The sequence below is a fragment of the Phalacrocorax carbo genome, chromosome 1 (assembly GCF_963921805.1).
Source record: "Phalacrocorax carbo chromosome 1, bPhaCar2.1, whole genome shotgun sequence".
NCBI classification, from domain to species: domain Eukaryota; kingdom Metazoa; phylum Chordata; class Aves; order Suliformes; family Phalacrocoracidae; genus Phalacrocorax; species Phalacrocorax carbo.
The window spans coordinates 67,817,534-67,833,790 of NC_087513.1; the positions used below are offsets into that span (position 1 = coordinate 67,817,534).

At 42.7% G+C, this 16,257-nt stretch overlaps 1 protein-coding gene across 2 annotated transcripts in view; it reads right to left on the bottom strand.

Moving 5' to 3' along the window:
* The window catches only part of NINJ2 (ninjurin 2), a 47,753-nt gene extending 46,841 nt beyond the window's left edge, over positions 1-912 (bottom strand). For both annotated transcript variants that reach the window (XM_064458217.1, XM_064458208.1), the window contains exon 1: positions 505-912. In XM_064458217.1, coding sequence (XP_064314287.1) covers positions 505-537 — 33 coding nt within the window. In that variant the 5' untranslated portion in view covers positions 538-912. The remainder of the gene's footprint in view (positions 1-504) is intronic.
* Between the last annotated feature and the right edge of the window lie 15,345 nt (positions 913-16,257).

Genomic DNA, 16,257 nt, shown 5'->3' on the forward strand with positions numbered 1-16,257 from the left:
TTCACCAAGAAGTTTTTTTTCTCTATAAACCCTACATAGGAAACCCTGGCCTCTGTGTTCCCTCAGCATTTGCTGTATTTATTTCTTTTCCTCCTCTCCAGATTGGGAGCATTTTCTGCCAAACAGAGAAAGGCTTTGTGAGATGAGGAACAGCTCAGATTTTTGCAGCTTGTAAAGTATGTGCTGCCTCCTTCTGAGAGCGAAAGGCTAATTTCTGCCCTCCCCTCCTTCCCCCAAAAAGCAGCTCTTTTTAGTAATACTCCTTTTCTTACCCTCGCTTTTTTGGAAAAAGTCTCTTAACAGCTCCGGGCAGAACAGGGCAGAGATCCTGCCGCTAGCTTTTCTTCAAAGGAGACCAGAGGAAAAAAGCAGCACTGAATTTTCAAGTGAAATTTGCTGCCAAAGCTGAGGAGCAAATGCTAGGAGCAGTGGATGTTTCCCCTGAACCAAGGATCTTCCCTCCCACTTCTCCCTCCCACGGGTATTCCCCCGAGATGGACTCACTTGAAGATTGATGCTCTCCCCTTCTGAGGCCATCCTTTTGCCTCCAGCTCTCTTCCTCTGCAGACCACGCACGGAGCGGGGCACTCTGCGCTCCCGGAGACTGTCTTCGCTGGACCGGGACGCGCAGCTGCTGGAACAGACCTGCTATTCATCTGTCGGCGGCCGGCCGCCCGCTTTGGCATCAGCTGGGGGGCGAGAGAGGGGGTGGCACACCAATTCTTCATTGTCCGGAGAGTCCATGGAACAAGCGTCCCTCTTAGACTTTCCGTGACAGTTGCGTTCATTACGTGTCTGTGCTACCTCTCCCAGGCCAGCTGAGCCTCATGAGCTCACTTGGGCTGGGACACGGTGATGCAGCCAGGGTACCAAGAGGTTCCTGGCATGGGCTGTGCAGCCACAGCAGCAATCCCGATCTCTCCCTCTCTCCCCAGCGCACAGCAGAGCGTACGGATGAAAAACTAATGGTTGAAGAGATTAGATCCAGAAAGTTTTGCCTGCTAGATGCTGCTGCAGCAGCAAAGATATTGTTACATCTCAGATAAAATTTCCACTTTACTCTGTTTATAGTCCCTTCCTCTCAGTTTTCTCCCCAGCCAAAATGTCCTTCCTTTCCCCTCCCCGACACTTTTTAAAGTTGAATTTGATATGTCTGGTCTTAGCTGAAATCAAATCTTGCTTTTTGCTTAAGTTAAAAGCAACTACGAATGACACTGGAACGGAAATGTATGCAGCCAGAACCAACTCACAGTGTAGAAAAATATGTTGTTATTATTAGGTGGAAACCTCAGGCAGGAAAATCAGCGTAGTTCTCTAGATTTTAGAGAAACACATTAGCAGAGTACAGAGTAGGTACTCTACCTACAGATCAGGTAGGCATGTTTGGCTTTTGAAGGACAGTTTCTGTAGTTACAGTAGCATAGAAAATTTATGGCAAGTAATATATTCTGTTTCAACAGCTCAGCCAAATACATGTTCTAGTACTCCAGCTTGACTAAAAGTGCTGACAGGTCTGTCAGTAGACGATCCTGTTGCATTGATGCTTCCCAGCAAAAGGCCTCATTTTGCAATGAAAATACCAGTGCTTAGTACTGCAAGTTCATTTCAAAGTGCTGATGAATTTAGCCTCTCTGCATTCCTCTCAAACAGCTTTTTTTTTTTAAACCTATAGCTGTATGAGCTGAAGCAGCAAGACGTGCTTAGGGACCGGGCTAATGTCATACAGGAAAGCCAGGCTAGGATCCAGCTCATTTCATCCTTAGAGTCTGGTCTGAGGCTGGAAGCCCATCAGGAACCATAAGGCTGATTCTACAATCAAGAGCCACCCTCCCGGTTCCCACTTTTGAATTAAAATTAAGACCCCTGCGCCTTGTTATCACTGAAGCGATTGTTTGAATCCTACAGGGAAAGGGAGGTGAGGGACAAAGAGGCCACTCATTGCTTCTCTGCAGCACCTGTTTGCTTCTTCTTTTTCTTTTTTTATTTTTTTTTCTTTTTTTTTTTTTAATGTAAGGAGTATTTAAACCAAAATGCAGCCATTTGCTGCTGCTGTTGACTTGCTCTCCTGAGGGGAATCTATATGTTAACTAAGAACTCTCTGAAAGTATACTATTGTATAGATGTTAATCTAGATAATTACCTGTTTTAATTTCCTTTTCTTAGTATAGTCTATAAAAAGATGCTATGGTTCATCAGTTTATAAATAAATATTGTTTATTTATAGATAATCTACACTGGGTGGGTGTCCGCTGTATCTGTTGAGGCACTCCTGGGCCTTAAAAAGACTTCATGTTGTGCAGGTCCTTTGTGAACAGGCTTCCAGCAAACGACCTATGAATTCTGGCCAAAGTTTTTTGAGTCCCTATACGTGCCATAAGCATAAAAACAAGTCCAAAAATATCTTCTAGTGGTCAGACAGGAATGAAGTATCTATCATTTTATTTAGTAGGTAAACAAATATCACCAGTGTACAAATTTCAGACAAGACTGCATGATACATAACAGCGTGCCTTTTTAAAACTAGTTTTTCTTGGTACTCTATCTATATGCTATGCTAGGGGCTTTTTTTTTTTTTTTTTTTTTAACGCACTCTCCAGAGAGGTATTGCAAAGTGTAATAATCTTTCATTATGTCCTCACAATATCTACAGAAATCAGTCAAGACTTACAGTAACCCTTGTGTCCTTGTAGACACTTCAGTCAAACCAGGTTCCCAATGCCCTCCCCCAGGATAACATGAAAGAGTCCTTCTGCAAAGCATATTAGTTGTAATGGCTGTATCAGCCTCCCTTGAAGTGTCTGGAGCCAAACATAGTAGAATGAGAAAACTTCAAATAATAAAACTTCCCTTGGATATTATTTGTCTATGTCATTAGTAGCAAAGCTCAGTGCCAAAATATGTGAGAAGAGAGGGGAGTGGGTTTATTTTAACTTGACTTGTAATAGCTGCCCAAGAAAGGAGTGCTTCAATGAACACAGTTATAACTAAGATTTACTTGTTATTAAATCAGATTACAAAGAACTACATTTTTCAAACTATCTTGATAGTAACTCTTAATTGTGATGCAAGAATCCGCCATTGTAATGGTCCAAAGATTAAGGTATAGAAAATACAGCCCAACTTCTAAAAACGGATGTGTGACATGAGTGGCAGCACTCACCAGTTTTAGACTCAACAGCCCCCAAACTCTCTTCCAGTCTGTTTTTATAACACAAGAGAAGTGGGAGACCTCAAAAACCTGGCTGTTCTAATGGATGTTGATTGGAGAGTCTTTCTGGTAATGCATACTAGAGACAGATGGGGAAAGAGCAATGTTCCTTGAAAGGAAGGTGGGGAGCATCTGGGGCATGACGAAGAACAAGTATATAATTTCTCTTGGAAGATCAGCTCATGCTAGCTGAGAGTGGAGGCTTGGCTCTGTGGATCAGCCACATCCACTTGGGAGGAACATTCATGGCAAAGTTGCTAATTTCCACCCCCATACTCTTCCCTCCCTTATGCCAGCCAAAGTGCTTGTGCAGCCACCCAAGAAACCAGACAGAAGAACTTCTTCCAGCTGGAAAGAAAAATAATTTTGCAGGCTATTTTTTTGGCTGGGATCAGATCCCTGACCTGGTTCTGCACGTAACTGCACAAACACTTACGCTGGCAGTAGGGAGGGTGCCCAGCGGGAAATGGAAAAAGCAGCTAGGAGTGGAGAAGGGTGGGGACAAGCCGGTTCAAGCAGCATTGCTGCTGAATGTGTAACGACAGTGTTGCAGTGCTGGTGCTACCAGTGGGGCTGGCCTCTGCAAAGGGGACATGGGAAGAAGAGCTGGAATTCTTGGGCTTCAGCACTAGCCAGTAGAGACTGCTGGCAGCAGAAAGTAGGCCATGCTATGTGAAGACTGATGCAAGAATTGCTCTTCCCCACCACTCTCAGATTTGTTGCCGTACTCAAGAGAGAACCAAAACCAAGACCCTAAGAGTTTCTGTAGAACTACGCTTCTAACAGAGCAAATAACAGGACAACGTCATTTCTTAACTCTTCCCAGGCCTCGATTTTGTGTTGCAAAAGTGGTTTGGGTTTGGTTTTGAGACACCCTTTCTCCACCCTGTAATTTTGGGCCACCTCTTCACTACATCATGAAAGAAATGTGCTACTGATCCATTATGGGTGCATTTGCAGAGGTTATGAATAGAGCTTGACCTGTTTGGCCTTACAGAATGAAAACCAAGAGGGATACTGATCCCAGCTACAAATCCACTAAACTGGAAAACTCTATGGAGATGAGAATGCAGCATTAGCACAGGAACTAATGAGTAAACTGGCCAAGAAATAAAAGCTAGGTTAGAAATTAGAGGAAGATTCTTGGCTGCCTAAGTGCTGATGTTCTAGAGAAGCCAGCCAGTGAGAGTAGCAAGGACAAGCAACCGAACCGGACTGGAGATGGAGTTTGCTGAGTTGACCGAAAGGATTACCTGATACTGCTGCCTGCAACAGCCAGGGACTGAGCCTGCTAACAATTCTTGTCTCAGGTCTTATTTTCTGTGTTTCACTGGTGGTTGTCTTTCAAGAGCAGAACTCAGCAATGCTGTAGTACATGCTACTGCAAAAGTGAAGGCAAGTGACTAGGTAGCCAAAGGCCCAGTTTTGTAATTTCTTTAGGAGCATTAGTCCCATTTTCTTTCATTTAATGGCTGGGTTATAGCTCCTGGTTGGCAGGACTAGCTTCACCTTTTATAGGAGAGAATGACAGAGCATAGCCTGGTGTTTGGAAGAGTAATAAGCTTAAGGAAAGTTTGGAGAAAAAGATCACAAGGTTGCAAGTAAAATATATTTCTAAAATTCTCCCAGAGGGTGATAAACCAACATGTACTTATCTAATGAATTATTCAATTATAAGAATGCAAGCCTAGAAAGGATTTTAAGGAGTCTCCAACTCCTTCTCCAAGAGCACCACAGGTCAGCAGTACCTGTCCCGTTAGCACAGACGTTGCTCCAGCCTGCTTCAAAAGCATTCCAATGTGGAGATATCCAAGGCAGCCTATCCCACTGCTTCAGTAACATCATCCTAACAGCTAGAAATGGTTTTGCTTATATCTAAGAAAAATAAGTCCTTGCTATAATTTTAGCCTGTTGTTCTTATCCTCTCCACATGGGAGAGAAGATAATGTTTCCTTCCTTTTTGCTGCAGTCGTTTACATTTTTGAGGACTGTTATCACGTCTCTGTTCCGCCTTCCCTTCTCTATATTTAAGAAAACAAAAATTCCTTTTTGGTTTCCTCATAGGTTATATTTCACAGATCTCTGAGTACTCTGGTTCATCTCTGGACTCTTTCCTGTTGAATTATTGGAGACTTTTGAACCATTGGCAGTCCGCATAAGCACAGGTAAAAATGGTCATAGGGTAGAAGTGAGAGAAATAATAGAGGAATAATCTTCTGTATGTGTATTTGGATTGATAATGGGAGTCTGGAGCACAGACTGTAATTTTTGTGGGGTCTGACTAAGTGTGAGTTTTCTGTCTGTCCTTGAGAGAAAATCGCAACTTCCCACTAGAAGGCCAGGACAGATATGCTAGACAAGAAAGATTCTTTTTGCACTCTTCAACTTTTTAAAATGTTGTGGTAAGCCACAGTCAGACTAAAGTAAAGGTGGATCAGGCTGTAGGGAGTCCAAGGTCACCTCCTGAAGCTCATGTAAGTGGTTACTGATAATTCCCAGAAATCCTAGCAGCCCAGACTTGCTTTGACTTTCAAAGGAAGGATTCGGAGCAACGAAACCATGTCCTATTTGAAAATTAGTTTATGAGGCCAGAATGCTCTTTCCTGAGTTCTAGACTGATGGATTTTGTCTTTCTTAGTCAAAAACTTGTGCTGGAAAGGTAGATTAGGAACATTAATTAACCACAGGCCTGGCAGGAGGAGATACCGCTCAAGAAACAGTGAGCTTAGTCAGACTATAGCCTGACTGGCAGTTCCTTGAGCTCTTTGAGAGCTGTGGTCAAATAACTCCCATGTCAATCTTTATCTTCTACACAGGAAGGCGTGAGAGGTTAGAAAAGGGTTACGTGCATTCCAGTATACACCCCTTCTCTTTAACACCTCAGCCACAGCCTACAGAAATTACAGGTTGCTTCATGCTCTCTTTTCGTCTCATTAGTTCAAGACAGACTGATACTTGAAGCTTTTTCAACACCAGTGGGTCAGGAGGCATGCACGTGCGTGCACACACACACACACACACACAGGCACACATCCCATTACACGATCATTGTTAATATTGCATGGCCTTTCAGAGAGTCATAATACATAACTTTTTCCTGAGTCACAGAATCACAGAATGGTAGGGGTTGGAGGGGACCTCTAGAGATCGTCTTGTCCAACCGCCCTGCTTGAGCAGGTGCATCTAGAGCAGGGTGCACAGGACCGTGTCCAGCGAGGTTGTCATGTCTCCAGGGAAAGAGACTCCACAATCTCTCTGGGCAGCCTGTTCCACTGCTCTGTCACCCTCACAGTAAAGAAGTCTTTCTCATGTTTAGCTGGAACTTCCTGTGTTCCAACTTGTGCCCATTGCCCCTTGTCCTGTCATTGGGCACTACTGAAAAGAGCCTCGCCCCATGCTCTTGACACCGTCCCCTCAGATATTTATAAGTATTGGTAAGATCCCCCCTCAGTCTTCTCTTCTCCAGGCTAAACAAACCCAGGTCTCTCAGCCTTTACTCATAAGAGAGATGCTCCAGTCCCTTGATCATCTTGGTAACTCTCTGCTGGACTTGCTCAAGCAGTTCCCTGTCCTTCTTAAACTGGTGGGCCCAAAACTGGACACTACTCCAAATGCAGTCTTACTAGGGCTGAGTAGAGGGGGAGGATAACCTCCCTCGACCTGCTGGCCACACTCCTCTTTATGCGTCCCAGGATACCGTTGGCCTTCTTGGCCACAAGGGCACGTTGCTGGCTCAGGGTCAACCTGCTGTCCACCAGCTGTCCCAGGTCCCTCTCAACAGAGCTGCTTTCCAGCAGGTCAGCCCCCAGCCTGTATTGGTGCAGGGGGATTGTTCCTCCCCAGGTGCAGGACTGTGCACTTGCTCTTGTTGAATTTCACAAGGTTCCCCTCAGCCCAGTGCTCCAGCCTGTCCAGGTTTCACTGAATGGCAGCACAGCCTTCCAGTGTACCAGCCACTCCTCCCAGCTTGGTATCATCAGTGAACTTGCTGAGGTTACACTCTATCCCTTTGTCCAGGTCATTGATGACTATGTTGAACAGGGCTGGCCCCAGCACAGACCCCTGGGGAGCACCACTAGTGACAGGCCTCCAGCCAGACTCTGCCCCATTGATCATGACCCTCTGAGCATTGTTGTTCAGCCAGTTCTCAGTCCACCTCACTGTCCTCTCATCTAACCTACACTTCCTTAGCTTGTCTGTGAGGATGCTATGGGAGACAATGTCGAATGCCTTACTGAAGTCGAGACAGACAACATCCACTGCTCACTCTTCATTCACCAAGCCAGTCACAGCATCACAGAAGACTAGCAGATTGATTAAACATGATCTTCCCTTGGTGAATCCGTGTTGACTACTTCAGATAAACTTCTTTTCCTCTACATGCCTGGAGATGACCTCCAGTGAGTACCAAAATATCTTCCATTATACTTCCGAACCTAAAACTTGCTGCTGTCTAAATTTCTTTGTGGATATTCCTGCTGACTTCAGTGCTTACGGCCTTGGTCCATATCTGACTTGGGCCTCAGCAGGGTTTCCCAGCCTTGCTATGTCTGGCAGCCTTGAAAGCTATTTTCCAGGGTAAAGCTTGGAAAGCTCATCTAATTAAGACTCCCTCTTACATACTCCTTTGCTTTTCTTCTGGAAGTCTCTTCTGAATCTGGCCCTTGAACCAGGCAATACAAGGATCTCCCCTTCTTGCCTCTTTCTGTATTGGTACTTTTCCTGATGTTCCTTTCTGCTTGAACTGAGACTTTCCCATTTCCGACCCTGGCAGCAGATCTTGCCATAGGCATGTTTTGCATGCTGTGAACAAATGCTGCAAAGTTCCCTATGTGGCATTTCACCTGTATGACATTTTCCCAAAGACTGTTTTGAAGCTGGAACGTAATTGTGGATTACTTACACAGGCTAATTCATAATATTCGGATCATTCCTATTTGTTTCAGCTGGAGTTGAATACATTTTGCAGAAAGCAAACAAATCCTCTACAGTGAACAACTCCCAAATTCCCTCTCTTGTACCCTCTCTCCTTCCAGTGTCCACCCCCATCTCCCCACCTACTGCTGCAGAGAACTGACCCAACGATAAGCTGGGGAGAAATGGTATGTTAATGGCATTCTCTTCTGCCACCTTTGTTTATTCTCATCTTAATGCCACATACTAAATATAAAAGAAACCCTCACCCTCGCTTACTCTGTCCCTTCCCCCATCTCTGCCCTTCTGACAAAGTTTCCAAATAAACCTTGAAATCCTCTATCAGTTGTAAAACGTCTAATCAATGAAAGACACAGGAGCCAGTAATATGAAACCCTTTGCTTCAAGATCTTAGTGTTTCTTACTGAACTTCAGTCTTTAAGGTCAGGCATTCTAGCTGCTGTTTAGCTTGATGTTCATTGAATACCAAGTCAAACAAGGGGCAAGCCTGAGAAGGTTATTCCTCTGTTTACAAAGCAAGCAGCATACTGAGTTCTGGCAAAGTGGACATTAAAAGGGCGTCCTTACCTAGAGGACAGTGGGGAAGAACAGAGGGGGATTTTGTATGGCAGGACCTGGAGCATCATTCTCACTAGGCTGCCTTGCCCCCATGTATTAATGAACTGCAGACAACTCAAGCAGCAGTGACTGCAAGACAGTGAAAGACATAATTTGCAAAGATCTGTTTTAAAAGCAAAGCATGTGGAGGATAGCTAAAGTCAGTACCTCCTACAAAGCCCCTTTAAATCCACAGAAAGTCCTCTTGTCTACAGCTAGCTTTACAGCAGCCCTGAAGGGAGACAGAAGGGGAGGGGGAGATTCCACCAACGTTTGAAACAGGAGGGAGGAGGGAAGTTATTTAAGGAGGTAAAAATACAAGTACAATGGGATAAAATTAAAACTGCAGCACCTGACAATTGTACAAAATTTACTGATGTTTTGGATTCGTGTCTCCAGGAAGAGGAAGACCTGTGTTTTATGATTGTCCTAATTTGATGTGATTGAGCTCCGAGAAGTGTACAACAACAAGACAAAATTGATTTTTATGGTGGAAGGTGGGATTAGGAAATGTAATGCAGTTATTGGATCTGTGTCTTGAATGTACTTTCGCTTTCTTGCTGTGGGGTTCCAAGGGAAAACAGAATTTTCAGGCTCAAAAACGGTCTCTGTACAGGCATTTATGGATATGTTGTTCCTCCCTGCTAGGATTTCCCCACAACAAATGGGACTAAGAGGCTTTAATGTCTGGTGTCCTCATACAGTTTTGTCAACAAGCAGCTGAGATCTGTTTAGATTTTAAAGACAGACTATTTAGTTAAATTGCCAAGCGTTACAAGTGCTGTGGTTATGGCAATGGCTCAGGTCAAGACCAGAAATGCAAAGTGCAATAATGTATATTATTCAGAAGGTCATGTTACTGAGGACAACCCACCCCTCAGTCAGTGAAAGACTTTCTCTGTCTTTTAAAGGGCTTAAGAGGAACCATGTACTGATACAGTAACTATGTGCAAAATATATATTTATTTGCTGTCAAACTCCCTTTTTGTGCTGCAAATTGCAGATCAAAAACTTGTGCTTAATCTGGTTTGATGGGTATTTTACATTACGTGGTGCAGACACAAGAGCTACTAAAGTGGTTTTGCTTTAGCTTTGTCACTTCCTCAGCATTTGTGAGAAGCCCTTTTAAAAACCTTTTGCAGTAAAATTTCCCAAAGGAATGGGAGAATTTCAGGCCCGACAGTGAATCTTACTTGCTGAAAATCACTCATCTCTACAGTTTTGATTCTGAATCAGACACAAGTATTTCACTGGTGTGGTTCCAAAGGCTTTGCTGGAATCCTTCTGATTTACACCCATATGAGATCAGCATTAGGCCCCAGTGTTTTCATTTTTCATTTGTTATTCTTGGCCCTAGTGTCCTTTTACCACTGTTGAATACAATGTTCCTAAAACACCAGATGTGCTTGTGAGATGAGGGAATACAAAAAAAAAACCCCAACAAACCAGATTGCAGGGATTCACTAAACAACACATGGTCTTCTTTTGCCCTGTAGTCTGAATTCTGGGCTTTTACACCAGTATAGCTGCATTTATTTCTACAGGACTGTTTCTGATTATGATTGGGAAATTAAGTTATAAACCCTTCCTAGTAGAAGTACTTTTGTTACAGTTGCTCCTTAACAGGATCACTGTGCTATGCTCAGTATTTGCTTGTGTAATGACTGATGCTTAATATACAACATTGGCCACAGCTTTTGTACAAACTCTGGGTTTCCAATAACTTTTATAATATTTCAGTCACTATATTACTTACCGGTTTCAAAGTATTAAGGGCTTTGTTGCTCTTTCATTACAGGCTACCTCACTTAGTGCCCATATTAGGTGCTTCAAGATCTTCAGTAACGTAGTTCTTACACGTATCATACCAGTTATCACATAGTTTATACTGGTTAAAACTGGTGGGAGATCCAAATCTACCCCAGCACCCAGATTCCTTTGATGTGGCAGGAGAAACAGGTTCAAATCTGCAGAATGCTGGCCACTCCAATCTTAAACAGCAAAGCATTAAACAAAGTGCTGAGCTTTAGTTGAATGAGTAATGTGACCAAACGACTTGTCTGCTCTTTAACCTGCACAGTCAAGCCCTGTGTGAACAGGGAAACCAAGGCTCGGTGTGATCACCTGCATTATTTTGTGCTTGAACCTGAGACCTGGCTACTGTAGTTAGGCTAAAGAGAGCTATTCAAAAAGTAATCTCTTTAAAAGGTCTGAGGCATCCTCACTGATTATGGAAGTTACAGGGAATTGTTTTCTCCCATCTCGAAGTCGTTCCATTCACTATTGCCACTGAAGACAAGGCTGCAAGTAAGGGAGACGAATGAATGGAAAAACAAAACCAGGGAGCATGGAGAGCATTCTACTGTGTAGCCCACTGGAAATTAGCTTTTAGTTTGTTAGGGTGAGCTGTGGCTAAAGTATTATGTAACTTTAACTAGTCTGTTGGGATGATAAATGTTTTTAAACATTTCTTAAAACATTGAGAGTCATGCAGGCAGCAACAGTAAATTTAGTACTTTAGAGTCATGTTTTATTCTCATTTATACTGCAGTATATTTGCATCTGACCACTTGATGTTAGAAATTTACCTCAGTTTAACACCGGTAAAGATGATGCCAGAATCTAGACCAGTGAGTATCCACTTTCTGCTGCACCCACTAAATCGCATTCATATGATGCAATGGGAACAAGACCCAAGCCTTTCCTGCATCTGCATGAATAAAACTATTGGTATTTCCAAGTGACAGTGTGCCCACCCTGGTTGAGCCATGAAGCAAGGGGCTGCCAAGATAGAAGAGAGGGGAAGAAGGTTCTTGATACCAGCTGTGCTCTCTGGGGATGCGTAACTGACTCAGATCCTCTGGCAGAAAGCAGAGACCTTGTGGCAGACACCTACCACTGGGATTACATCAGTATGGTCATTTATTATATCTGGTTCTCCAGGTACAGATTCTTCCTACAAGGTATTCAAAATGCATACAGGGTTAGTCCTTCTTCTTCTAAAAACTATTAGAAAACAATGTTGGCAGTACTTTCCTCTGAGCCAAACTCCAGCAAGTTATTTAGCAGGCAATGTGTTTTATATGGCGGTGGCTTTCTGCTCAGAATTAAAGCCAGGGACTTAACTAATTGTGTCAGTTAAAATCCTGTATCACTTTCTTTGTAAATCTTTCTTATCCAGATAACAGCATCGATGGATAATTAATTAATTTCTGTTTAAAATTACCTCTTAGTTTTATTAAGAACTTGATATTCAGTACTTTATGCTTAGATCTCTCAAGTAATACATGCTCTCTGCCTAAAAAAATTTTCAGCCCAGAGCTGGCTGAATTGCAATGGTGAGCAAAATGCTCTTTGTGTATACAGTAAATAATCAGGTGGTGAATTTCATTAGGTGCTTGGAGATCTTTGGACAGAGGATACAGCATAAATGTCAGTTGCTCCTTGGCAGGAGTATATGTGGGCTCAGGATGATCGGTAAAGTGAGAAGGCCAAGAGTGCTGAGAAGCTAACAACATAAGTTGAATGCTTACAGTGAGCCTTCCTTTCTCCTCTTTTCATACTCTTTATTTTTCAGAGCTACAAAAGAAAGTGCATTTAAAAAGGATTTTCTATCGCATATGTAAAAGGTATCAAAGACACTAAAAAATCACCTCTGTGGCTTTAAAAAAAATTCCCCTTTCTGCTGTCTTAGCCAGTGTGTTTCCTCTGGGGTCTGAAGGGGTTGCTCAGGGAATAAGAGACAACGTCATACCTATGTTCATGTTTAAAAAAGTCTGCTAGGGTGATGGTTCTGTGGCATGGATCTTAGTGACAGGTGACAAAATACCTGTGCTTCAGAAGTTTTAAGGACTTGATTGAAACACACTGAAGGTAATGGAAGTATTCCCAGTGACTATAACGTAGCCCCAGAACTTTTCATTCTACTACTATACTTCTGCAGTTTCAAATGTTTGCTCTTTATGCCGTAAATCCTCCATTCCTGCAGGGTAATTACGTATCGGTATCCCTTTACAAAGTGATTGGGATGCTCCTCAAGGTAGCATGCAAAGGAAAAAAAAAAACGTGTTATTTTTCAGTCCACCATCCCATGCTTAGTTCTAACTGAATTTCCTGTCTTGGAAAGTGTCAGGTTGATGGCCCCGGCGCAGGTATTCTCCTTTCATCTACAAACCCTTGCTCCAGCAGCAGAACAAAAGCCTTCTCCATGCTGATCCCTGACAGTACATCTTCATAATGAAGAGACTTCAGATGGCAGGCTCTCCAAGCCCTTGATCTGTCTGGCAGCCTCTGTAACAAAGGGATGAATTTGTGATGGTGCTTTTTATGATACACTTCTCTAGCAGAAACTCGACTGGGAGTCTCAAATTGTCTCAGAGATCAGTGCTGTCTAATATTATTATTCACTAGTGTTCTAAAAATAGTTATGATTAGATTATAATAGATAGAAACCCACAGAAATGGCTTAGAATGGTAACAGCTTATTTTGGAATAAACAGAATTTTTTTTCCTCATGAAATCTATCATTATGCTAGAAAAAGATTGCTCCCAAAGGAAAATAGTTTTGGTTCCTTTTTCATATGCCTATTAAGTAATATGAAGGGTGTTTTGTTTTGTTTTTTTAACAAAAAAAAGCCTGGACTGTAGAGGCCAAGAAATATGATAACAGAAGTATTTCTCATAAACATCACCAGTCTTGTGGAAATGCTGACCATGATACCTGATTATATCGGCATATGTGACTGCCCATTGTGTAGGAGTTACAAGGTCACCATGACCTAAATGGGCAGAGGAGAATCATGGTCTTTCCTAGTATATAATCCATAGCAAACACAAAACATATGGGGGGTTATAAGTTGGTGTGATAAGGTAGTCATCTTGCTTATAGATGCCTGAAACAGGACTTCCAAAATCCACTATTTATAACTGCCAGACTTAATCCTGGCTCCCTTTTTATTTTTCTCTTTATAGTTGAATTACTGTTTCGGGAGCAGCTCTCCTTCCTTGAAAACTAGTTTAGAAATTTTCCCTGTCCGGCAGCATCAGCCAGCCGAATGTAAACAGCATCCTTGGAAACTGGTGTTTTGTCCTGGTCACCTGTAGACAGAGGCTCTGAACCTTCACTACCTGTTGCCTGATTTGAAACGTCACAACCGTATGTTTTCCCTCATTACCGAGGGCTGCTGGCAGCATGCATCCCTCAGTCAGGAAGGAGAGAAGGGAGTGAAGAAAGCGGAATAGCTTTTACAAGCACCTTGGATGGAGTGACGCTGACAGAGGAAATTTCTTGCTCTTTACCATCACAGGACAGTCTTGCCTCCTGCCAGTTTACGGTAGCAAACACCACAGGCACTCGCCTGAAAGCACCTCAATTTAAGCTTTTTTTCCCCATAGTGAATCAAAGGAAAGGAAAAATTCAATCCATCGAATAGGAAAAATCCCTGTTGTGCTTCTGCTGATGTGCCTCTTGGATACCCTTGGGGAAGGGCTGCCTTTGTGTAGGACTGTTGGACATGTCTCTGTGTCCATCCCCTACCAAAGCATTGCATCTACACCTCCTTATTTGCATCTCTCATCTGGGACCCATGCCCTCGGGCGATTCCCAGCACCTGTGCATTTTTTATTACAGAGCTGGACCAGCTGCTTCTGCCGGCATCTTGGAGGGCCAGCACGCCCTGCTATGAGCAGCAGCAGGGGGAGAAGGACAGTGTGTCCTTCTGCCAGCCCCTACCTAAAAAAACAAAGTTGCAATTTACCTTTCAGTAGCCCTAAAGTAGACTGGAAGGGCACTGGGAGACTGAGGAGGATCTTTGTGGGTATGGGCAGTCTGCTGCGTGCTGTCTCACGCACGGAGCAGGGTGTGACAATAATTAGCTTTTCTCTGGAAGCAAAGGGGAGAAAAAGAGAAATCCCATTCACATCACAAGATTTTATTCTCAGATTTTTTTGTCCCTGCGTAAATATCTGAGGTGCTCCTGTATTCTAGCATAACAGAGATCCAATGGATAATAAAAACAATTAGAAAACCGAACCACAGAAAAGGAATGTAAGGAAACAAAATAGAGCACAACTAAAAAAACAAATCATATTTTATACTTACAAATGCCCTTTCAGACTAAAGGCTAGTCAGAAGTATTTTCAAGGAATAGGCAAAGAAAAGAAATTAATTGCTATGACCCACAAGTACACATCATGATGTACTCTAAAGGTGAAAAAAGACCGGCCAACAGCACAGGGACAACCTAATTTTCTAAGGAGTCAGACCTTTGGTTTTGAAAATGCCTTTGTGAGTCCTCTCCCAGTGAGCTGCGTGGACTTATCAGTGGGTTGCACAAGCCCGAAAGCCTCTTGAGCTTTGGACCGTCTGTACCAGAGTTCTGAAAACTCTTCCTGATCGTTTCAAAGATATATTTTGTTTGAAATCTTTTATACACTTTAACTGTTTTCTATAACTATGAAATTCCTACTCTCTCCTCATTTTTTTCAGCACAATTTCAGAGCAACTCCATAGAAGTCAGTGGTGCTTGTAAAACCTGCCTCACTGAAACACTGTGGGGTTTTTTTTAAAAATTGTTTTTCCAGCAGCATCGGCATTTCCTCCTCCTCCCCAAACCACCTCACCTTTTTTCCAGTCATCTATTCTTTTGACTATTATTTTAAGTACACCAATAACAATATTGATGTAAGTTCAGTCCAGAGGCTTAAAATAATAGAAAACCACAGGCAAACCCCTTTGGCTTCTTTTTTTGTACTCAGTGTGGAACTGTTAGCACAAAAGCAGATAGCTGATAATGAGCAACCCTATTGCAAAGGATGCTGGAACACTAAGCTGTTTTTGCGGGCTGATCCAAAGTGTAAGGAAGTTAATGGATGGCTTTATGCTTCGGGCTCCAAGATGATGGGCTGGTATCAGGTTTTAGGAGTATGTATAATAGGCTAATTGTTCTGAACAGATAACAGCTATTTGCAGCTGGATTGGTATAATAGGCTATTCATTCTAGAATGTTTTTACATGCGGTAAAGCAATTTTTTTACTCTATAAACTGTTTACCAAGGAATTTAATACAAGAGAAAATTAATAATTTTGGAAGGGCTGGCTTCCTTAACTGGGATATCCTACCTGCACACCTGACAGCAATTTCATCTGCTGATTGGAAGAGTAGTTATACCCAAAATGGTTGCAGGATGTACCGTGGAGTGTTGTATGCTGCCTGCAGAATTACCGGAAAAGACAAATACCAGTATAATCAGAATGGCATGACAATGAGAAAAAAAACCCACGCAACACGACAAAAAGAATGAAACTATTCTCAGTTACATATCCGCAGTCCGACTGATCTCTGCGGGGGCTGCATGGTTTTAGTGCATTAGAGTGATGTTTGCCTCAAAAGATCTAAAATAAAATTGGAAGGGAATAGCTGATGACTAACAGGGAAGTTCAAGGGAAAGACCCCTATTATAATAAGAAGTATGTATGGTCGTTGTACTTGGAAAACATAGAATGACTGAAAATGAAA